The 23,800-nt window shown below is 37.3% G+C and overlaps 2 protein-coding genes across 2 annotated transcripts; one reads left to right on the plus strand and one right to left on the minus strand.

The window, feature by feature from the left end:
- Nucleotides 1-7,577: 7,577 nt before the first annotated feature.
- Nucleotides 7,578-11,615, minus strand: LOC134658752 (zinc finger protein 676-like). Its single transcript, XM_063514396.1, has 3 exons — nt 11,603-11,615; nt 10,657-11,141; nt 7,578-9,470 (listed from the first exon to the last, which is right to left on the minus strand). The coding sequence occupies exons 1-3, from the start codon at nt 11,607-11,609 to the stop codon at nt 7,647-7,649; spliced, it is 2,316 nt and encodes a 771-aa protein (XP_063370466.1). The 5' UTR covers nt 11,610-11,615; the 3' UTR covers nt 7,578-7,646.
- Nucleotides 11,616-13,254: 1,639 nt separating this feature from the next.
- LOC134658658 (myoneurin-like) lies at nt 13,255-20,402 on the plus strand. Its single transcript, XM_063514310.1, has 7 exons — nt 13,255-13,323; nt 13,420-13,611; nt 13,696-14,331; nt 14,870-15,213; nt 17,572-17,725; nt 19,259-19,396; nt 20,223-20,402. The coding sequence occupies exons 2-7, from the start codon at nt 13,426-13,428 to the stop codon at nt 20,400-20,402; spliced, it is 1,638 nt and encodes a 545-aa protein (XP_063370380.1). The 5' UTR covers nt 13,255-13,323; nt 13,420-13,425.
- Nucleotides 20,403-23,800: the final 3,398 nt, after the last annotated feature.

The raw sequence follows: 23,800 nt of genomic DNA on the forward strand, positions 1-23,800 counted from the left end.
CATCTGACACTACCTAACCAAAGAGAAAAAAATACATAGATTGCTCAGTCCCTACATCAGTTTTGGTACCAAAAAGACTATTCATTTCAGTGTCTACATCTAGCATCGAGTAGCGGAACTATCAGTACTGCTACTTGACAATAGCACAGAATAAATAATAGTACTAAGTACAGGAGTCTCACTCTAACAAAACGCGTCTGTTACAGCCATAGAGAAAAAAATACATAGAGTGCTCACTCCATACATCAGTTTTAGTACCAAAAAGACTATTAGCATCTAGCATCGAGTAGCGGAACTATCAGTACCGGAAAGTCTTATGCTGTTGAGATAAGACTTTCCGGTCGGTGCTACATCTATTGTCAAGTAGCAGTACTGATAGTTCCGCTACTCGATGCTAGATGTAGACACTGAAATTAATAGTCTGAACTGATGTATGGAGTGAGCACTCTTGTCTTACTTATTTCTCTATGGTTACAGCACAGATGTGGCCGCTAGGTGGCGACAGCGCCACGCGCGGCTTATGGCTTTCCCCAAAATTGGGGCCGAACGGATGTACTTTTAACTACCTGTAGCAAAGCGACGAAATCGCGGAGTGAGACACGCCTGACAATAGATGTAGCAGTACTGATAGTTCCGCTACTCGATGCTAGATGTAGACACTGAAATTAATAGTCTTTTTGGTACCAAAACTGATGTGTGGAGTGAGCACTCTTGTCTTACTATATTTCTCTATGACCTAACCTAACGAACAGTCAGCAGCAATAGTTGCTAAGCGGGCGAGGTGTTCAAAATGATCTTGACGCGAGTTTATTGTTAAGATAAGAGCGCGTCAAGGTAATTTTGAACACCTCGCCCGCTTAGTAACTTCTGCTGACTGTAACAGACATGTTCTATTCTATTTTAATAATTCTGTTCCCAAAAATAAGCAAATGGCTACCATTTCGGTCAGGCCAAAACTTGGGGGCGGATTAAGGTATATGAATAGTAATCAAAAATCAGGAGGCCAATCCGACTTACATTTTGATATCAAAATTATGTAATCTTTGATATCATTCGCGCGTACATTTCGCTCGTCGTGTCCGTAAATATATTATAAAAGGACATCAAAATGTCAGTTCGAATTAGCCTCCTAGCTAAAGTGTACTTTCGGGGACAGAAGAGGCAACTTTTTAGTGTGTCAAATAATAATAAGGCGTGTTATAAGTAGTGATGTACCGACTATGGTTTTGGCCGACTAATCGGCGCTCGGATGGCCGATTAGTCGGCCGACTAGTCGGCCAAGTTCATAATCGTTACTTCCCGATAAAGATTACATTCGTATGGTAACTGTATAGTAGCTTTATTAAAGTACGGATGCATTAGAAAAAAAAATGTTTGTGTCTTGCGTCGTCGCGCTTTTAATATCAACTGAAATTATGTTCTGTGCTACTGCGACGCTACACCCACATAATTTAATATGAACACATGTATACATGAATTTAATATAACCACAAGCTCATGTTGTACCCTAAATACGTATTTGAGTAAAATGGGCATGTAACATTTGATTAATATTGGCTTTTTATTGTATTTCTGTCCTGCTTTCTGTAATTAATAATAGGCCGACTAATCGGCCTTTTTTGCGGACTAATCGCCGACTACAAATGTACGGCTTTCCCGACTAGTCGGTACATCCCTAGTTATAAGGTCAAATATAGTGACTTAGGAACTGACTTACGACGGTAGGACGTTTCGCAACTAGGCTACCCCCCCGGTTGCCCCCGTTTCTCAAAAGCTTGTAACTTGTAATACAAATGAAAGTCCCTTTTTAACAAAAGCTGCCAAAAAGTGACATCCGCTTGTATTACAAGTTACAAGCTTTTGAGAAACGGGCCCGGGTCGTAAGTGTTATTTATTTTACTGTTCTGAGTGAAACTTCTACTCCCGGCTTTGTAAAGCGATTATGAAAAAACCTCAGGTATTTAAAACGTTCACTTTTTTAACACGTATTAAAACATATTTATATCGGGTGTATCATAAATTTCTTCTTCGCGTTGTCCCGGCATTTTGCCACGGCTCATGGGAGCCTGGGGTCCGCTTGGCAACTAATCCCAGTAGTTGGCGTGGGCACTAGTTTTACGAAAGCGACTGCCATCTGACCTTCCAACCCAGAGGGTAAACTAGGCCCGTATTGGGATTAGTCCGGTTTCCTCACGATGTTTTCCTTCACCGAAAAGCGACTGGTAAATATCAAATGATATTTCGTACATAAGTTCCGAAAAACTCATTGGTACGAGCCGGGGTTCGAACCCGCGACCTCCGGATTGCAAGTCGCACGCTCTTACCGCTAGGCCACCAGCGCTTCGTGTATCACAAATTTATTATACCAAATCAATTTTAATGACAAAATAGATTCGCGATAGCCCTGGGGCCCGTTACTCAAAAGCTTGTAACTTGTAAAACAAGCGGATGTCGCTTTTTGACAGCTTTTGTTAGAAAGGGACTTCCACTTGTATTACAAGTTACAAGCTTTTGAGAAACGGGCCCCTGATATAAATGTTTATAATAAACCTCAGGCACTCTCTTTCGGCTCACGCCAAGTTTGATGTTTGCGACATTTTTAGTGCGTTTAATAACGATACACTGTCCTAATAATTAATTAAAATAACTGTCCATTTTAGTAATTTAAAATTTTAAAATATTCAAACTAGTCCACAACTCCACACTTTGTCAAAAGACATTTAATATGAAATATTGATTTACAAAGTAGTTTTTTTTAACTCTACGAGTACCTATGTAAATTAGTATAGTTTCAGGCCTTTTTTTAATCTCTACATATGTAATAGTTATAATGACTATGTATTAACAGTATAAGTGTTTTGGCATATCTAGAGCTGTAAACTTATACCTGTATTTATTTAAAGAATAAAGAATAACGAAAAATTTCAGGTTACTTTGAGTTTTAGTTAGGTACCTCCTTACTAACAATATAAAAGCTCTCTGAAATCTTGCCCCAAATTAAACTCACTCTCCAGTCTCCAGTGATAACTGTTGTATAACCAGTCATTTTATTTTATCTATTAAAAACTAGGCATTTCGCTAAAGAACGCAAAACGCCACTGCCAAGGCAAATTGAACCTTGCGTCAATACATACAAGTCGCATTGGCGATCAAAAGGATATATAAATTTTGTGATTTTCTAACTCTATGTGGTTTTTATATGTAATTAGATCAATATAGATACTCCTTATTTAAATTGTGTACGTACGCAAATCTTGTTTTAAATCTACATGTATAAACTTTTTACATTTGACTATTGCGTGATTTCAAATGTAAACTTTAATTTTAAGTTAATAAAGGCGTTAATCGTTCAACGGTGGATTTTTTTTTGTTTATCAGTATCACTTAAGTATTAAGGTACACTCTTCAATCGACCTTTGGAAAGATAACCGTGATAATGAAATGAAATAAGTTTATATATTATGCCCAATCATTTACATAATGTCTAACATTTTTACTGTTTTCATTCATAATGGTATGAAAATAAGCATCTACCCACGGATTCTTATTTCTCAAGTTGGTAGTACCTGGGCGTTTTCTAAAATAAATATTTAAAACCTGATTCTTTCAAATCTGGACATTCTTGGGCTCATTCTACTCAGAATCGACAGCATTCTCCACCCTTTCATTAAAAAAAGACGTTCCAAAATGTCCATTCCATTACGTCACGTTTTATTATGATAAAATTGTTCACTTGTACGGACGTGACGTAGTGGAATGTACAATTTTCATACAAATTTTTGGGACATTTTTTTTTATCATCAGGATTGAATATATGCTAGTGATTCTGAGTTGAAAGAACCCAAAAACACCAGGATCTGTGAGAATCGGGTTTTCAATATTTATTTTAGAAAACGCCCACCTAAGTGACAAGTGTAATAGCAGAGATAAAGAAATGCAAAGAGGCGTAAACTAGTGCTGAATATAGTAGCAAATTTTGCAGCTGAAGTAGATGGTTTGGTACAATTTTGTGGTAACAACAACCTAAGTTCTGTTTTTATTTCCGAGAAATTGGCTAATTTACTTTCCAATTATCTTCTTTTATGTACGTTTTGTACTAAAATTATTGACTGTAATTTTTGTACAGTCACCTGCAATAATATGTTACCTACTCTTTGAAGGTCGCAAAAATATGTGACACGCTCTTATGGCTCTACAAATAAGATCGTGTCAGATATTTTTGCGGTCTTCGTTGTGTAACATAATATTGCAGGTGACTGTACCTACCTTGGATCTTGGATATAAAGACAAAGTTTAGTTACCGCGTTACTGTACGCGTCTTAGCGACACTTGCACCATTCCACTTATTCGGGGTTAACCGGTTAAACCTGGAGTTACCATGGTTACCAGTACAATTTGACACTGGGTTAACGGTTTAACCGCTTAACCCCGGGTTAGTGGGATGGTGTAAGTAGCGCTTCGTATTTTCTTGTCTATGGCTCTACCTACAATTGTCTGTAAAATAAATTGTATTAAAGATGCGGGAGTGACAAATACTGTGAAGAGTAAGGTTTATCATGTTTTGTGATAATAAATACGTTTTTTTGAATATGCAACCGTTTTATTTCTCCTTTATATATCTATTTAATATACATTTCAAGGTGGATCGGTTATTTACATAGTAACGATATCAAATCGCAATTCAGCTGTTCTTAGTTAAGGGCTTCAAAATGAGCGTTTTTTTCAAGTTGTACAGTGAAGGAATTTAATATCGGCACGGACAAAGTGCCACAAATATGTATACACGACCTGATTCCTCATACATTAAGGTAGTAAAAGGCGATTTATGAACTGACTAAAAGTTTTATGTTTTTAACACATTCTCAAAAATATCTAATAATCTTACCAATAACCTTGAATGATTTCGAACCAGCCGAAGTAAGTCCTTACGCGATATTACATTATTCAGGCACATACTTAACATTATAGGCGGTTACCACACTGAATGCGATTCGCACGTCGCTCCGATGTGCGAGAGGGATGTCGTTACATATGCGCATAGCGTTGTCTCGCTCAAACATCAGAGCGACGTGCGAATCGCATCCACTGTGATTACCGCCTTAGAGTCCAACAAGGCTAAATAAAAAAATGTAATAGACAAAATTAAGCGGCAATAAGAGTACTCGAATAGTTGCTCTCAAATATATCGGTGCTGAAAAGGTGCTCAGAAATATCGAAACACTACTCTATTGTGAAGGCGTTAGACATGTTCAAATATTTTTGAGCACCTCAGCCGCTCCGATATATTTGATGGCGAACATAGTGTTGCTGCAAAATTGATTCTATTTCCATTAGCTTTGGTTGGATCAAGTTTTGCAAATACGTATAAGACTAGCTTGACACTTAATTTAAACAAAAAACACTATTCCCTTATTCATAAACGCATTACAAGCCTCAATCCCTATTCTTATAAATACATAAGTAAAAGTTACAGATTAGGACAAACTAATATTAGCTAATTGAGGCTTGTAGCACATTTATAAATAAGAGGTTAAAATTATAGCTTAAGTTCTGCCTAACAATATACTTTTACATAGCCACAGGTATACAGAAACAATTATAACCTACCGACATTGACATAGATATTGGTCTGGCTTTACGGGCAGTAAAAATGAGGCATGACAGGGGCCAGTACAGCGGTGTGAAATCGCTACAACGCGATTGGTTGATGAGTTCGCATGACGCGCGCGATTGGTTGAAGAGTTCGCATTACGCGCGCTATTGGTCGCAACTAGTTGCGTTAGACTGCACGATTGGCTGAAATTCGTGGATAGCACTAGCACCGCTGAACTAGTACGATTTTTAGTGCCCCATTAGCCCGTCCTTAGATATTATACGTCAATGCCTACCGATATATAAGTATAAGAAAGTTGTAAATAAAATGCTATTTCATATAAAAAACCGCTCCCACTTCATCCCTGTTTCAATCTCTTATTAATAGCCATAAACTACATATTTGACGACTTTATTGTGCTTGAGGAGTTAAGAAACAAAAATGCACCTTACTCCATTGATATAAGAAATAAAATGCATGTTTAGGACCTGTACCATATTCTTAAACCTGTGGCATTCTCCCGTTTGGAACTAAAATGGCTATAAAGTACATGTATACCTTTCATTTCAAACATATTGTAACTATTGTAAGATATTTGACTGTATTTAAAATAAATTATTTTGCATGCAATAAAGCACCAGAAGATTAATAGAGAACCGTAGACAACAGTCATTTTTAGACACAATTTCTATTTTAAAACCCGTATAAAACTATAAAGAGTGGGTAATTTGATTGTGACGTCACATGCCAGCGTTTCATATAAATTCCATAGTAGCAAAATCGTTTTGACAGTTCGAAAAAAGAAACTGATTTGACTAATAGTCAAATCAAAATACTCTATTGTTGCCACAGTTTAGTTTTTAAACTGAGCTCGTCAAAAGAAAATTCGGTATTGTTTTTATACTTGGTTAACCAGATCTTGACAGTAGAAAAAGGCGGCAAATTTGAAAAATGTAGGCGCGAAGCTTGGAGGATATAATCAAACGGAGACGCCATGTCTGTAATTTTCTGTACAAAACAGTCTGCCGATTTTTGCGGGGGAGGGGAACGTCAAATGTATGCGTAACGTAAAAATAGCCATGTCAGATAAACGTCAGTCCATACATTGTGTATGACCGTTGGCCGCCTATTTTCGACAGAGGGGAAAGCCTGTTAATGGCTACTCCGTTTAGTTGTATCCTCCAAGGGATATCGTCCCATAGAAAATTTGAATTTCGCGCCTTTTTTTACTGACAAGATTTGGTTGACCGGCTATATAACCACAAATCGGAGGTGCAATAAAAAAAACAACGGGTTGTAATCAGGGAGTGCCGGCAGAAGTGAAAACTCAATGACTAGTGCAAATTAAATACACTATGTATAATTGAGGTTAACGCCATCTAGCGTTAGCGTTAATTACTTGAAACCCCTAAGCACATCATTGTTAGTACTCGAGTTATATTAATACCAGTTAGAGCTAAACTCACTATAGTTCGTTTTTTTTAGCATTAGAAAGAACTTGAAAGAAGGTAAGCGATTTTGACATGTCTTTTAATTGAAAAACACTTTTTAAAAATCAATAACTATTACTTATGAAAGCAGAAGACTATAAAAGATCGTATTAGATTCATAATTGTTACATATTTACCGTAACTTATTTTTAAAATGTGTTTTTCAATTAAAAGACATCAAGATTGTTTACCAAATTTCTTATGCTAAAAAAAACGAAGTATAGATGGCATTTAAATCAATAAAGAAAAACTCAATGACATTACATGTAACAGTTTTTCATGTAATGTCATTTAGTTTTTCTTTATTGATTTAAATGCCATCAAAATGAGTGGCCATCTAAATCTTACGGTCACGTGATCGTCTTACGCTCGGCTGTCTCGAGTTTAATAATTTTTCCCCACAAAAAGTGCACAGCGCCGCTAAAGAAGTTTTCACTTCAAAAAAGGTCAGAAAGATGTTCAAAGTTTATAAAGTTTATCAAATAAAAAAATTATACATTCGTGTTTCTACTTCTACCCTTTTAGTTCAACACGGCAGTACTAAATAACAAGCAAGCTTAATGCTACTTGAAGAATATCCTACTAGGCGTATCTTCATTAGGAAACTCGATAAAAGGATGTGTCTGTTTATGTTCCAGCATGGTCTCTTCACTAGGAAACTTCTCTCCGCACACTTCACATGTCACTTCTATCACCTCTGAACCTTCTTTCTTATTTTTCTTAACACTTTTACTTTGAGACGCTTTGATTTCATCTTGCTTAGATGCTGATTCGTTATTTATTTTACCAGTTAATAAATATTCCTTCATATTTGAATGCTTCGCTGATAATTTATGCTGTTTAAGCCTATTCTCTGACGTACACTGATATTCACAAATAAAACACACATATTTCATGTCACCCGTATGAATTTCAGCATGCGTTTTCCTTTTTTCAGGCGTTGCAAAGCGAAAATCGCAAAATTTGCACGGATACCTTCTATCCGGAGAATGCAGCCTCATGTGTGATGTTAAAGCGCTCATATCTTTGCATATCTTCCTACATTCTAAACACATTATACCCTTTTCGATAATGTCACTGACTTCGGGTGTTTCTGTGCTGTGATGTACCCTTCTATGTGATGTTAGACCTTTTTGTGTGATGAATACTCTTTGACAATCTGTGCATTGGACTTGTAGCTCCGATTTGACTTCTCGACTATGCTTGTCTATCTGATGCCTCGCTAGTTTGTCTGCCTCGTGGAACTGTAGCTCACATTCTTCACATTTCCACGCTTGTACCAGTTTTGAAAACGCTTCTAGGACGTCTAAGACTGATTGGCCTTCGACCTCGGGATGTGATGTTTTTGTGTGATTGGCAAAATCTATTATTTTAGGGAATGTTTGCTGGCAATGCGGACAAATGTAAGGTTCCTTATGGTCATCCATGACATGGGACTTTAACTCTGACAGTTCCGTACAAGTTTTAGAACACATAAAACACCGCATCTTCTTGCCTTTAACAATTTCTGAAATAACTTTGTATTCCATTAGCTGAACTTTCTGGTGTATTTGTAAATGTTTGAAGAGCTCTTTAGGCGTGTTATAGTCTGTCGGGCAAAATTTACATGGGAATTTCTTCTTGGTGTGGAATCGTCTTCTATGTAACGTCAGTTCTTGTTTGTCTTTGAAATTCTTTGCACATGTATGGCAAGGGTATGTTTTTTCTTCAGCAAACAAGTTATGTGATCTTAAACAAGTTTCCATGCGACTTCTTCTTCTGAATACTTTTCCACAAGTACATTCGTATCCTTCTTTCTTAACTGGTTCTGCAGGTTTCTTTTTAATTTTTTTCTTTTCTATCTTAGATTTGAGATATTGTTCCTGTTGTTTTGTCTCTTTTTTTAGTTCAATTCTGTATTGTTTTTCCGCTTTTAATCTATTCAAACGTCTAGTTTTCTGCCCTTGAATGACGCCTTTAGCTCGGTTCTCTATACTAGCATGCACTGACAAATGGTTTCTAAGAGACGCTGCGCTACGGTACATGTTCACACACTTAGGACATTGATGCGTCTTTTCTGGATCTATCTTTTTCTTTTTCGCCTTTAAAAGTCCATATGCCTCTTGCTCTAGCGTTAATTCATTTCCTGTGATAGAGTTTAATTGGAAGTCATCATATTCTATGTCGTTAGGTAGGATTTCTTCGGGATTCCCTATCTTAGATAGCGGGACACTGCCACTATGTGACATGGGGTGTATTTCCATGACTAGCGTTTTCGTAGTCTGTGACTGTATGAGCCCGTCCTGCGGGTTGGTGATGGTTGATGTTGTGTTGATCACTTTATTTGATATTAGATGTGTCTCTGTCACTGTCAAGTCTCTTTCTTCTTTCACGCTTAAGTGGGGGTCCTAAAAATATTTTAATTGAAGTATTAATCTTCTGAAATATATCTATCAAAATGGGACGACCTTAAACTAACAGCGGACCCGAAATGGAGGAGAATGGCCTATGACAGCCCAGGGATGTTGCGAATATCCGCATCCGCAACCGCGGAACTTCCGCATTATTTTCAACATCCGCATCTGCACCCGCATCCGCATAAAATCGATGCGGAGTTTCATGTGGATGCGGATGTGGAACAGATCGGTACAGGAACGTCTTAGCATCGGCGTAAGTGCTAGACTGCTAGGTAATTTAGTCATTAGCCAAAAAAACCTATTAGAAATTAGCAGTCAAGCTTGAGTGGGACTTAATGTACGCAACCCTTGGAACTCGAGTCTGACTCGACTTGGCCGGTTTTTTGAAATAAAAATTACTAAAATGTAATATTTGACGTTTTTTATGTACCTATCTTGACATCCGCATCTGCGGATGTGAGCCTATAAAAATCCACATCCGCGTTCGCGGATGTCAAAAAATCGGCATCCGCAACATCCCTGTGACAGACTACAGTGGAAAGAACTTTGGCCAAGTGGCACACTGAGTTAAGAGATATACTCTAGTCTCTTACTCAGGATCCTCAGGATAAAAGGGATTATAGATAGATAGATTATTCTTCTGTATTTGAGAGGCACATGCAAAGTTAACCCACCAATTTGCAAGGAGTATCTACAGGGTTTATTGAGAGTGAATGATCTCTTTTTTTTAATGTTTATATTAGTGTCTTAGTGCTGTACAGAGGACTTCCCTCTTCCTCCACTTGACCATGACCAGGTTCTTTTTATTTTACCATAACTATAATAATCTTTTAAAAATTGAAAAACATTCTAATAAGATTAAACTTATGTAAGCAGAAACAAATAGTTAATTTAAGCAGGGCTCGGAACCGGTTTTTCTGTAAAATCCAAAATGGCCCAGTATTTTTAATTATTTTATGCTCTTTACGTAGGCATAAATCATGTATTTAGGTAACCTTCGTATTATTAGATTGTCCCATTAAAAATGAAATAATAAACCAAAGAACTAAAAAGAACGAAATAATACCGGTATTTTTTGTATGAAGATAAAACCGGTTCCGAGCCTTGAATTTAAGTAATATTTCAAATAGAGAAGCCATCATTTTACAAGGCATTAAGACAAAAACCTGATACTTACATCATATCCATCATTCTCATATTTAACACTGACCCCATCCTCCTGCAGACACGCTTCCACATTCCCAAGAGCTGCCGCATCATTGCTGTCCATACTCCCAGTCTCCATACTCCGAGCCCCGACACTACCATCATCGAAATTCGGGAAATCATATGATATCATAGCGTCATCTGCCAAACATTCTTGTTTCACCTGTTCTTCTTCTTCCGGATCAATTATAGGCAATATTGAGTCTACTTCACTTTGTACTTTGAACTCTTCTAATATCTTACTCTCTATATATTTCCTGAAATTAACTGGTTCTGGTTCTTGTTTTACTTCTAATTGGATATTTTGATAGGGATCTTCTTTTTCAGTTTTTAATCGTAGTTCTACATTGTGTTCTTCTATAACTATGTTATTGTCCGACTCCTCTTTAATTGTTACACTGTCTGTTAGTTGGTAGTTTGAGTCTGTTTGGAGGGTATTTTCTAAGGCCATTGAGTCTGTAGAAAAAAAAAACGTTGCTAAAATTAGTGACATTCGAGTAAAGGGAAATTAAAAAAATCTGATTGGGATGGGATCAGGTTACAAATAAATAACAACGCAACAACAACAACAACACAAATATAGGTAGAGTAATATCTGGCATATTGTCTGATTGTTATGCAAATTTATATGAATGTTTAAGCAAAGGAGAATCAATATGTAAATTTCTACCCACATCGAGCAGCAAAGTGTATTTACTGTCGTATCAAATGCATAATAACAAGACGTACTTAGTGCACTATTTACAAACAGAAAAATATCGGTACTTACGCATTCCGCGATAAGTACAATTTAGTAATGAAACTTGATAATAATACAAATCTAAACATCCTCAATTATAACATAACTACATAATTGCGAACGAGATTGTAATAAAGCCAATTATTTGTTCTGTTATTATTCAATAATTAACAATTACCTTCCATCGCGAAAAGTACCTACTATAATCCGAACATCTAAAATTTAGCATTCATACGCAATCCCATGTGTCGGTCTGCCGATGGCAAGTAGGAGACACTTCTTTTCTTGCTTTTAGCACGGAAATTGAGTAATAATTAAAAAAGGGATCCATTTGCAAGATCAACACCACTCCTTCAGCGAACAATAATTAATTTTGACAGATTGCAAGTCCGGTACAGTGTTGCCAGAGCGCTTCCAGCTTATGTACAGTCGTACGTCAAAAAAGGTACGATTTTGATAAAAAAGGTACGGTTTTTTTGTTAGTAAAATTTTCTTACAGAAACAATATTTCTATGTGGGTGGGGGGTATGGTGGGTGGATGAGTATAGTTTTCCTGATTGTTACTGACTGACAAATTGGTTTGACCAACTATAAGTGTAGTGTACACGTCATAGTTAACCAATTTTGTTTGCATTGATATAGGTACATGACAAATAAAATTTGTCAAGCCATTTCCGTCAGTTGAAAAAAGCGGCAAATCGAAAAAAAAATGGTGCGAAGGGTTATGATCCAATAGAAAACTTAAATTTCGCGCCATTTTATACTGACTAAGTTGTTTGACCGGCTATAAATGGCTGACTGAATTTTGACTACCTGAGTTTTGTAATCTGGATAATAATGCCAAATACAACGAAATACACTCAGATGACTATAGCTGGTCAAGCAAATCTTGTCAGTAAAAAATGGCGCGCAATTCAAATTTTCTATAAGACGATATCCATTCGCGCCTACATTTTTCAAATTTGCCGCCTTTTTCTACTGACAAGATCTGCTTGACCAAGTATAAGTAACTTTCTACTGGATATGCAAATGTACATAAGTATATAAATTAAAAAGAAATGCATTTGAATAAGATTGGTAAGATAAACAAGTTGGCAGATAAGTAACAATAATTATGTAACGTCTATTTTTAATAATAAAAGTAGGATTTAGGTACCTGACAGCCCGAGAACAAATTCTTTATCATTTTTTTAACTTCTTTTAGCTTTTTTATTATTCCTCGAGCAACTGCATTAGAAGCAATCACAAAGCAATATGAATAATATTACACATAAATTATTTAATGTAGTTTTATGGATAATTGCCAATAACCTACCAGGGTGCCATGTCATCTTTTTCCATTGTAACATCTATTCTATTGTACCATGGTTTGCAATAAACGATATTACTATTACTATTAGCAAAGCACAGGTAAGAAAGACACAACTGCCGACTGCAATTAAAGAAACGTGTATTTTATATAGTACATGGTACCTTTTTATGGTGGCTATTGTTGTCAGATTAGATATTTTGCCCTGAACAAACCATCCTGAACCAATATAACGAAAAAAAAAGTTGATAAACAATTGTACATCAAAAGGTACGGTTTTAGTACGATGTACGCTGCGTACAAAAAAGGTACGCAAGGTCAAAAAATAGTACGTAAAACCGTACTAAAAGGTACGATCTGGCAACACTGGTCCGGTATTGCCAGGACTAAATTTTAAACTCCCCTACATAGTATTTTTTGGTACTCGATTCGACTAAATACTTGGTATTTGTAACAGGTATTTTATGGGTATTCATTTTCTATACCAATTTTGATGTAGCAACAAATACGATACGTCGGCCATTGGTTTCAACGATCGCTTCCAAGTCTCGTTCGGGTTACGTTGTGCTTTTAGAACGCAGCTATAATTTGTAAGTGGTAAACTCCGAAATTTGGCATGTAAACATATTTTACGTGGTTCTAAAACAAAGTTATAACATGTGTTACAAAGGTATTTTCATTGGCAGGAGGCTATGGCGAGTACCGTGGACCATAAGGTTGTTATCCAACACATCGTAAACGGTACCTTGGCAGAGAATTTGTGTCTAATTTGCTTGAAGCCGCTGGACGAGCTGCATGAACATATTTTGACTACAATATGCAAAGAAGGCAAGGAATATTGCATAGCAGACGTTTTAGAGCAGGTTTGCCAAGTTAAGGTTGGTTACCAAACCTTTATAATATTACCTACTCTTTTGAAACACTCGCCTTTTATAATCTAAACAGCACCCTATTTTCACCAGTTTTCAGATGTTATTCAACACAGGGTGTGTTCAGATTGCTTTGTAACAGCATCAGCTGCCTATAAATTCTTTCTCTCAACCAAGCGGAGTCAAGAAATCCTAAATTTCTACACAGAAGAACTGCAACAGAACATGGACTTTATTAATACAGACTTGCAAAACTCCGAGGACTCAATCTGTATATCTTTGCCATTATTTACCCCAAGCGTTGAAGCGTATGACTATGACTTAGAAGGCCTAGCGCTTCAGAATAGCCGTGAGAATGCCGATGATAATTCTGATATTGAAATACATATTCCGGCTATTAAAACAGAAGTTGTGGTCAAAAAAGAAATGATGGATGAAGATGATGATGATGTTATTGTGGTAATGCATGATAAAAAACCTTCTTTTTTAAAGCCTCAAGATGGGAATTTAGTTTTAGTTGATAAAGCAGAGGAAAAGAAATATATGAAGATGTTTGGTTATTCGGATAAAGTTAAAATTGAAGTTGAGGTGGAGAAGACCAAACAGAGGCGGAAAAGAAGACCCATGACGTTCATGTTCTGCAGCCAGTGCCCCGTCAAATATAGGTTTGGAGCTAAATTGAGGGACCACATGAAAACTGAACATAACATTGATTTGTTTGTTTGTCAGGTTTGTATATTAAGTATCTTATAATAATGGTTTACTCTCCTAGCACATAAACTCTCGCGTTTTGTACACATATTTAATTACACAAACGGGTCTACCTACCTCGATATAATTTCATTATTTTTACCTTTGAGTTGCACCAGCTGTAGTCAGTTGAAACGTCAGAATTAAAGATAAAAACAATGAAATTATATCACGGTAGACCGTTTGTGTAATTAAATATGTTTCCTAGCACAATCGAAATTTCTTTAGATAGGTATGTCCTGTATTTTGACTGATACCATACATATATGTATAGAGCCAACATAGGCTAAACCAGCATTGCCAGAGCTACGGAGAAATCTATATATACGGATTTGAGGCTTTTTGCCGAGACCTACTGAAATTATTGGATTTTCAGACTAAAATAATTGTTTCTCCTTCTAACACATAACTATATCCCTTTGATTGGCCTCAATCACACAAATCATTGCAATTGATACAGCAATGCCTTGTGTGATTGAGGCCAATCTAATCAGCAGTATACATTTTTAATTTTCAGGTATGCAAAGCAACTATGGAAGACGAGCAAGAGTTCAACAACCATTTAAAAACCCACACAAACACACACATATGCGCAATATGCTTTATGGTCTTCAAAAAGAGAGACACCATCATCTCCCATCTCAAGAAACATGAAGCCATGCACCAAAGCACTATGACAGGCTCACATATCTGCGAGCTATGCGGACAAGTGTTGGCGGACGAGGACCATCTGAAACAGCATTACGACAAGAAACACGATAAGAAGTATACTTGCTATTATTGCGGGAAGATGTATAAAGGAGAGATTAGCTTTGATAGCCATATAAAGAAGCATGAAGAGCATTTGAGAGTTAAAAATACGTAAGTATAGTTTGTAGCTTTCTAGTAGACCCCGAAGGCTTATCCTATTGTCTATTGTTCAGTAAAACCGCACGTGCTACTTACCTGCAAAAAAGGGTCCTAATTATTCTATTTGGCACCTGAGCGCGGGCTAGTCCAACGCTCAAAAAACCAGTGTAGGTGCGCTCTCCGATAACGCGCCTTTGTTACGCATCTCGATGACACATTTTAGACTGGTTCTGTAGCGTTCGACTCGCCGGCACTCAGTAACCGAAGTACCGATTTTTTATGCAGGTGGTTGTGGCACGAGCGGTTTTACTTAACAATAGACAATAGGATTAGCCTTCGGGCTCTATTAGAAAGCTACAAACTATAAACTGTCTTAGCCCACGACAGACCCCAATGGAAAGAGCTAAACTGAAAATCGTAATTAGATTCCAAAAAAAAGTAAGACAATGTTGCCTCTTTTTACTAGCGCGTCTTGTATTTATGTAAAAGTAAGTAAATAAAACTACTTTTTTAAATTGTAGGAGTAAAATTACCAATAAATAAATTATCTTAGCGTGTTTATTTATAAAAAGGAATTTACTATTTTACAAACAAATTATTGCAGCGGCAACATTGTCTTACTTTTTTTGGAATCTAATTACGATTTTCAGTTTAGACGAGGTGTTTGCCAAGCGGTACACAGAGCTTAGAGACATACTCTAACTCAGAATGAATGAATGAATGAACGTTTATTCACAAGAACATATGGTACAGTACAGTGGATGTTATAAATTTACAATGTTGGCCCTTAATATGTTCTGCCATAAGGCATGTGAAAATTGTTTTTCCATGACATGACAAAGCCATGTATGTGAACATTAATTGCGTGCATGCAATATCTTAAGTACTAAGCATATTATGCTAATGTAACCCTTAATATCTAATAGTATAATAGTATCTAATGTTGCAGAACAAAAGGGCTTAATAGATAGATTGATAGAAACTGTCTTAGTATAAAGTTTTGTTACATACAGTATACATATAATCACGTCTATTTCCCGGAGGGGTAGGCAGAGTTTAGTTTAGTTTAGTTTCTTTATTGGTAAAAAGTATTTTACAGGTCACACAGGTACAATTGAAATAAGATTGTTATTTACAATTCTAGATAAAAAATAATACATTGGTCAAAGTTTACAAATCTCTAAATAATGAATAATGATCGTGCAATAATTGTTAATACAGTAAAATTTACATATTCTCTTTCATAAAGTCATCAACAGAATAACATGCTTGGTCTAGAAGTAGACATTTGAGTTTTTTATTGAATATTGAGTTGCTTTCTGTAAATTTAATGTCATTAGGAATTTTATTTTATATTTTTAGAGACCACGGATTTCCACTTGCTACGATCCTGACATACCTCTTTCGCTTCCGTTACTTTCATAACATTTCATTCACGCTCGCCCTGAAGGTTTAGGTTGCTCTTGACCTGGCCTTTCTTCAGGATTTCCCCGATTTTGTTCTGTTAGTGAAATCCGTAAAACACGAATTCTAGTCATCTTTGTAGCATTTAAGGCTTCGTCACACAGGCGCGTTTTCCGGGCGGCGTGTGAGCGTTTTATATGTAAAAGCGTTGCGCCCCGCTCACGCGCCGCCCGGAAAACGCTCCTGTGTGACGGAGCCTTTATCCTGGCTTTTTGGCCCAGCTTTCTAAGGGAGCCTGGAGTCCATTCGGTAACATACTCCAAAGAACCAGTGTAGGCACTGGTTTTTACAAAAGCAATAATCATCAAACAACTTGGCTCCCTTTATAGTTAATTACTATTATTATTTGTATCTCCTTTTTCATGGGCCTATAATCCCAGTCTTTTGATAGGCTTGCGTGGGGATATAGATCCAACACGTAGAGGCCCCTTGGAAAGCTTTTATGTCAGGTAGAACGCCTGCTGGAACCCGTTCACAGGCGCAACAATAGACACCCATGAAACTCAGCAGGCATTGGGACACAATTTGGCTGGTCGAAGTATTTAGCAGATGGCGCCATCATAGCTTGCCCTGTCAATCCCTAGAATTGTCAAATTTTTGTTTTTTTTAATGCCCTGTATACCTGCCAATTAAGCCAAATCTCATAGAAAAAGGGGCAAGCTATGATGGCGCAATCTATGCAAACCTTTGACAGTTGCCAACCCCATTGGCCGCTTTGCTACAGGTAGCTAAAAGTACATCCGTTCCACAATTTTGGTGGCTAGCCATAAGCCGCGCGTGGCGCTGTCGCCACCTAGCGGCCATATCTGTCCTGATCGTGACAGACGCGTTGTGTTAGAGAGTGAGTCTTCTGTACCTAGTACTATTATTTATTCTGTGCAGTAGGTAACATAACAAATATTACAGAAACACATCTCCAGCTCCTAAGCCTCAAGAGAAACCCCCAAAGAAAAAGGAAAAGAGGTTCCACTGCGACCTTTGTGGTGGCAACTTTGTAGACGAACGGGCCCTTATGTGGCACACGAGGTTACATACTAATGAGCGGCCGCATATCTGTGACGTAAGTAACACCAGTCACGAGCATAGACTAGGAATCCTCTAGACTGAGTTTAGAGCAATTATTTCATGAAACCGATGCTGCCAAAAATACGGGGGTGCGGGGGGACGAGGTGAGCGAATCCCGTGCCGTGATTGGTCCGTTCAAAGACACGGACCAATCACGGCACGGGATTGACTCGAAGATGGAGTAAATCTACCGTATGAGTGGCAGAGGGGGTAGCGTTACTATGCTCAGTCTAGAGGATGTCTTGTCTGTGGTCACGAGTAACCAATAGTCTGTGCGGAAAGAGTCGTAGAATGGATTGGGCCAAATACATTCCACGACTCTTCTCTTTCCGAACATACTAAGGCCATAATTTAAGGGCCTACCGCGAACACCGAATTTCGAAAATTGCGGGCATCTTTATCTTTTACTTCAATTATGGCGTAATCCGCGTAATTAGAGTGACAGAGACAGATGCCCGCAATTTGAGAATTCCAGTGTTCCCGGTACTATAATTCGTTTTTTTTAGCATTAGAAATAAGGTAAACAATCTTGATGTGTCTTTTAATTGAAAAACACATTTTAAAAATATGTAAGTTACGGCAAATATGTAACAATTATGAATCTAATACGATCATTTATATTCTTCTGCTTTCATAAGTAATAGTTTTTGATTTATAAAAAGCGTTTTTCAATTAAAAGACATGTCAAGATCGCTTACCTTCTTGCAAGTTCTTTCTAATGCTAAAAAAAACGAACTATAGGTCCCAAAGAGGATTTAAATGTCAAAAATTAACGCCATCTACTCGAGACTAGGCCAAAGGTATGGTGCAATTTTTTCGAGCGATGGCGCCATACCTTTGGCTTACTTTCGAGTAGATGGCGTTAATTTTTGTCATTTATCAAATTGACACAACAGTGAAAGAATAAGGCTCAAAGTCAAATGGCGTTCTAACAGTTTTAATCTTCTGTCGAAAGATGGCAGTAACTCCCATAATAAAATTGAGGTTCCATAATGAGGTCAAAGGGTTCGGTCCAGACTGGGCTCTTTAACCGATTCGGTGCCGCCCTTTCACACATCGATTGAAACCCCTTTTCTACCCTACCTATGTATTATCTACCCCTTTGCCTATGTATTATGATTGTTATAATAAAAAAGCGGCCAAGTGCGAGTCGGACTCGCGCACGGAGGGTTCCGCACCATCAACAAAAAATAGAGCAAAACAAGCAAAAAAACGGTCACCCATCCAAGTACTGACCCCGCCCGACGTTGCTTAACGTCGGTCAAAAATCACGTTTGTTGTATGGGAGCCCCAACTTAAATCTTTATTTTATTCTGTTTTTAGTATTTGTTGTTATAGCGGCAACAGAAATACATCATCTGTGAAAATTTCAACTGTCTAGCTATCACGGTTCGTGAGATACAGCCTGGTGACAGACGGACGGACAGCGGAGTCTTAGTAATAGGGTCCCGTTTTTACCCTTTGGGTACGGAACCCTAAAAACTTATGGAGTGTAAAATAAGAAAAATGTATTTGATTTGTATTGTAGATCTGTGGGCGTGGCTTCGTGTCAGTGAACCGCCGCAACCAGCACGCCAAGTGCGCGCACTCCGCCCCCTCGCGGCGCTGCCCGCTGTGCCCCTCTCTGTTCCACCTGCGCTCCATGGTCAACACGCACATCAAGAAGGTATCCTGAACATCACACACTTGTGCCGGCATATTGTAGATCTGTGGGCGTGGCTTCGTGTCAGTGAACCGTCGCAACCAGCACGCCAAGTGCGCGCACTCCCCCCCTTAACCAAGTGTCAAAATTGTACTGGTTACCATGGTAACTCCAGTTTAACCGGTTAAACCCGGGTTACAATGGTGCAAATTGCCCTTAGAGTTAGAGTTGTCCCGGCATAGTTGAAATTTTCTGACATGATTGTTTCGAATCAAACCCTAATCTGTAGAAAAGGCTAATTTCTTTTAAGCACTGGACATGAGAGATAAAGATCGAGCCCGTTTAAAAGACAATTTTAGAGTTCTACTTAGATGGTTCAAATTCATGTAACAGCATTCGGTTCGGAGATAACACGTTCAATGCTAATGCCTTCTTTCTAATGCTAAAAAAACAAACTATACCAAGAATCTCATATCAACTTTTAACCTTTTCGACGCCGTGTCAAACACAAAATCTGTCACTCAATTGAAGTGTCGAAACTGAAATTGAACTTTATGTATATGCACTTAGGTCGATATTGCTGTGTGGTCTGTGACCGATTAATCGGTCTTTGGCATTGGACCTACGGTGCCGATATATCGGTCATTGGCGTCCAAAAGGTTAATGTGGTAAAAAACCCACATGGAGATTCGATCTGCCTTCTGGAACCTAACAAAATTCTGTGTCAATGCTTCATTATTTCCTTTATCTGTGAAATATAAATGGGACGACTATTTTTAATACAATAATTCCAATGTTCATTACTCCACGAAATAATTATTAAATAATTGCAATTTTTACATAATTCCAGGTACATCTAAAAGCCCACAAACGCCGCAACCGGACGTCCAAGTATCAAGAAGTGTACTGGCGTACTGAACCGGTGCCGATACAAGAGCTCAGCGTGTCCATACAAAACGAGATCTTAGAGCTTAAGGCTGCTCAAGAGGATAGTGACGTCAAAGCGTTCGGTCCTGACTGGGTTATTTAAACCATACTACTAACTACTAAGTCGGCAACGCGCAAGTGACACCCCGTGACTCCATACATTGAGATCTTAGAACTTACTGCTCAAGAGGATAGTGAGGTTTTGACCTCACTATAAACAATACTACTAACTACTAAGAGTCGGCAACGAGCATGTGACACCCCGTGACTCCATACATTGAGATCTTAGAACTTACTGCTCAAGAGGATAGTGAGGTTTTGACCTCACTATAAACAATACTACTAACTACTAAGAGTCCGCAACGCGCATGTGACACCCCCAGACTCCATACAGAACTAGATCTTAGAGCTTAAGAATGCTCAAGAGGATAGTGAGGTCAAAGGATTCGGTCCAGACTGGGTTATTTTAACCGTTTCGGTGCGGATGGCACGACAGGCGTGTCAGCAATGTTTTTAACGTGTGGCGTATGACACGATAGGCGTGCCATCATATTCTATGACGTAAGACGCCTGTCGCGTCATGAAATAATTGTTCGCCGCCACAGCCAGAATTTTCTAAAATGGAACACGCAACGAAACGGTTAACTAATGTACACTTGTACAGTTCAAATACCAGTGTTTCCTTACCTTTATATTCTTGAAGGCAGCGCTGCATTGGTTTATTTATAGCATAGACTAAATTTTCTCAATTTTAAATTATTTATAACTAATCATGTCTAAATATTAAGGGTATGTAAATAAAGGAATGAGAATTGACTAATTTATTATTTTTAGTTTTACTATTTTCGTTCTGACCCATTTCTTACCTTGTCATAGTGACAATCAATATAAAAGTCGCTAGAGACTTCATACTATTGTCACTAAGTACAAAATGGATAGGAAATTAAATTATTTCACGGTACCTAAATTACCTTGAAATTTAAAATTAGCATATGGCAGCAGTGCCTTATTGACCAGACAATTAGCTGTTTTGCTTAAAATAGAGACAAATATCAGTTGGAAGGTTTATCAGGAAAAATAAACGACAATATAGTCCTTTTCTTGTAATTTTATTTTTTTTGTTTTCATTTTTTCTCAGATATATATTTTTTCATATATAATATTAATAAATTGGCTATCGTTATATACAACTTAAAATTATCAAGAAGGTCCTTAGCATCAACTACATTTGAGTCTTACAGCTACGTGGAATATCTTTCGTACATTAACTAAATTAAAGTTACAATGTAAGGAGTGCAACATTCAGTGAATTTTATGTAACGTATGTACAGTAATTTTGGATTAAATTCGATAAATAAATAAGTTTCAAAAGAGACTTGAAGATAATTTCGTTCCTTAACCTTTTCGACGCCGTGTCGAACACAAAAGCTGTCACTCAGACGCCACATTCAAAACTGAAGTTGAACTTTATGTATATGCACGTAGGTCGATGTTGCTCTGTGGTCTGTGACCGATTAATCGGTCTTTGGCGTTGAAACTACGATGCGGATATATCGGTCATTGGCGTCCAAAAGGTTAAATTCGATAAATAAATAAGTTTCAAAAGAAAATTGAAGATAATTTCGTTCCTTAAATAATTTAATGGCCTGATTTTTATTTGGTTGTCGTTTTTTCGTTTTGTTAGGTTTCATTCTGGTCAAAATAAACACAAAATCCCAATATATGACAATACAATGTTGTATTTTTTCGTTAAGTTACAAAAACTCCACTCAGCGGAAGATTTTTTAGGACATCGGTAAAATTGCGCTCATATTGTACAGAATAGGGAACTATCTATTCAGATTAACCAGATTTTATGGAAGTCTGATTTAAAAAAACCGACTACAAAATAATGATAGGTTTATATAATGTTTTTATGTTTATACATTTTATAACATAAGAATGCACATTGCCATCTATTCACGTGTAGATTAGAAAAAAAAATACTTGAAATGCTGACCATTGTCTTAGCAACTATAATATAGTAGGTAAGACAAATATTCAAGAAACGAAACTACCCTCCCAATCTTGAAAATTTAAGCACTGAACTCGAAAGTAGAAGAAAATATAAGAACTAAAATCATCTAAGCGGCTTTTCACGTACCGTCAACTAAATTATTAGCTTAGCAATCGTTCTGGTAATAGTTTTGTTGACTGTACACCATAAAAGTATAGGTACAGTCCACAGCAAGAGTATCTAAGCCAAACTTTATTGTTAAGTGAGTATGGGCGCGTGCAGATCATTTTGATCACTTCACCCGTGTACCTACTTTTGCTGTTGACTGTACTTGAAAGGACAACAATTTTATACAAAAATAATTTAGGCATGTTTACTATTACAACAAGTAAATAGGTATCTTTAATTTGTATATACAATCTGTTCTATTAAAGTAAGGACTCTAATCACGAAGAACTTCGTACATTGACGCGCCCGTTCCTATCTCTATCGCACGAGTGTAACTACATATATTGCTGTCCCGCCCACGTGTCGTCGGTCAATGCCATTGTTCGAGCGAGACGGCAATAATGATTACGCGCGTGCGAGAGAAACAGGAAATGACGGTCAATTTATACATACGATTCTTCGCGCTTAGCGAGTAATTACGAAAAGCAAATCTGAGGGCCTACCGCGGATCACGTTTGACGTGTTGTCTCTGTCGCACTTGTAAATTCGTACGTAAGTGTGACAGGGATGCAACACGCCGAAAGTGGTTCGCGGTAGCCCATCTGAAAGCCGCTTAGACAACCGAAATAAGATATAGTGTAATTTAATAACAATATGTAAAATAAACCTGTATAATATCTTTTTAATTTCTTCCACTTTGTACTCTCAAACGTTCAACCATTTGCAAGGAAAGATAGAAAATAAGTACATAATTGTATCAATCGTTACTTTAGTCAGTCAGTCACAGTTAATGGCAACGTAAAATATTGTAAAAAGATACTAAAAATTCAAGAAACTATTTCGATTTATTGAATAAGTAGTTATAGTTCTATTAGTCCTTATTCAATAAACTTCCAGTCAAAGCAAAACGCGCAAGGTAATAATGTTCTTGTATAGAGACGATTTTTGTCAATATTAAAAATGAACTTTACAGTACATATGGTCCTATTTTCCCGCACTAGTGCGTAAAATAGCACTTTTCGCGCGAATGTCAAATTTTAAAGGGCCATAGGTACTTACTGTAAAACGGTACGATACACGCGCGAATAAGTAATTCGCAACTCGTGTCGATTTAAAACATATTTCCTCTTTTTCGCACTTGTATCGTAAATAACTATTCTGTAATTATTATACAAGGCATGGCTACGTACATATAAGGAAACTGAATGGCACAGTCAAATTTATTTTTTGTATTTTTATAACTAATTACAGATGTAGTGCATAATTGTTTTCCATCGTATTTACTCGGAAACGTTTGTATTTGTCATGCTGCTTCAGTCAACCTCAGTACTTTTTGT

Source organism: Cydia amplana, chromosome 23 (assembly GCF_948474715.1).
Source record: "Cydia amplana chromosome 23, ilCydAmpl1.1, whole genome shotgun sequence".
Classification (NCBI taxonomy): Eukaryota; Metazoa; Arthropoda; class Insecta; order Lepidoptera; family Tortricidae; genus Cydia; species Cydia amplana.

Excerpts from the sequence above, each read along its gene's own strand:
- LOC134658658 (XM_063514310.1), top strand. The coding sequence starts at position 13,426 with ATGGCGAGTACCGTGGACCATAAGGTTGTTATCCAACACATCGTAAAC. Across the intron at positions 13,612-13,695 it reads AGCAGGTTTGCCAAGTTAAG|TTTTCAGATGTTATTCAACA; the intron begins GTTGGTTACCAA and ends TATTTTCACCAG. Across the intron at positions 15,214-17,571 it reads CATTTGAGAGTTAAAAATAC|AAACACATCTCCAGCTCCTA; the intron begins GTAAGTATAGTT and ends CAAATATTACAG.
- LOC134658752 (XM_063514396.1), bottom strand. Across the intron at positions 9,471-10,656 it reads ATGAGAATGATGGATATGAT|GACCCCCACTTAAGCGTGAA; the intron begins GTAAGTATCAGG and ends AAATATTTTTAG.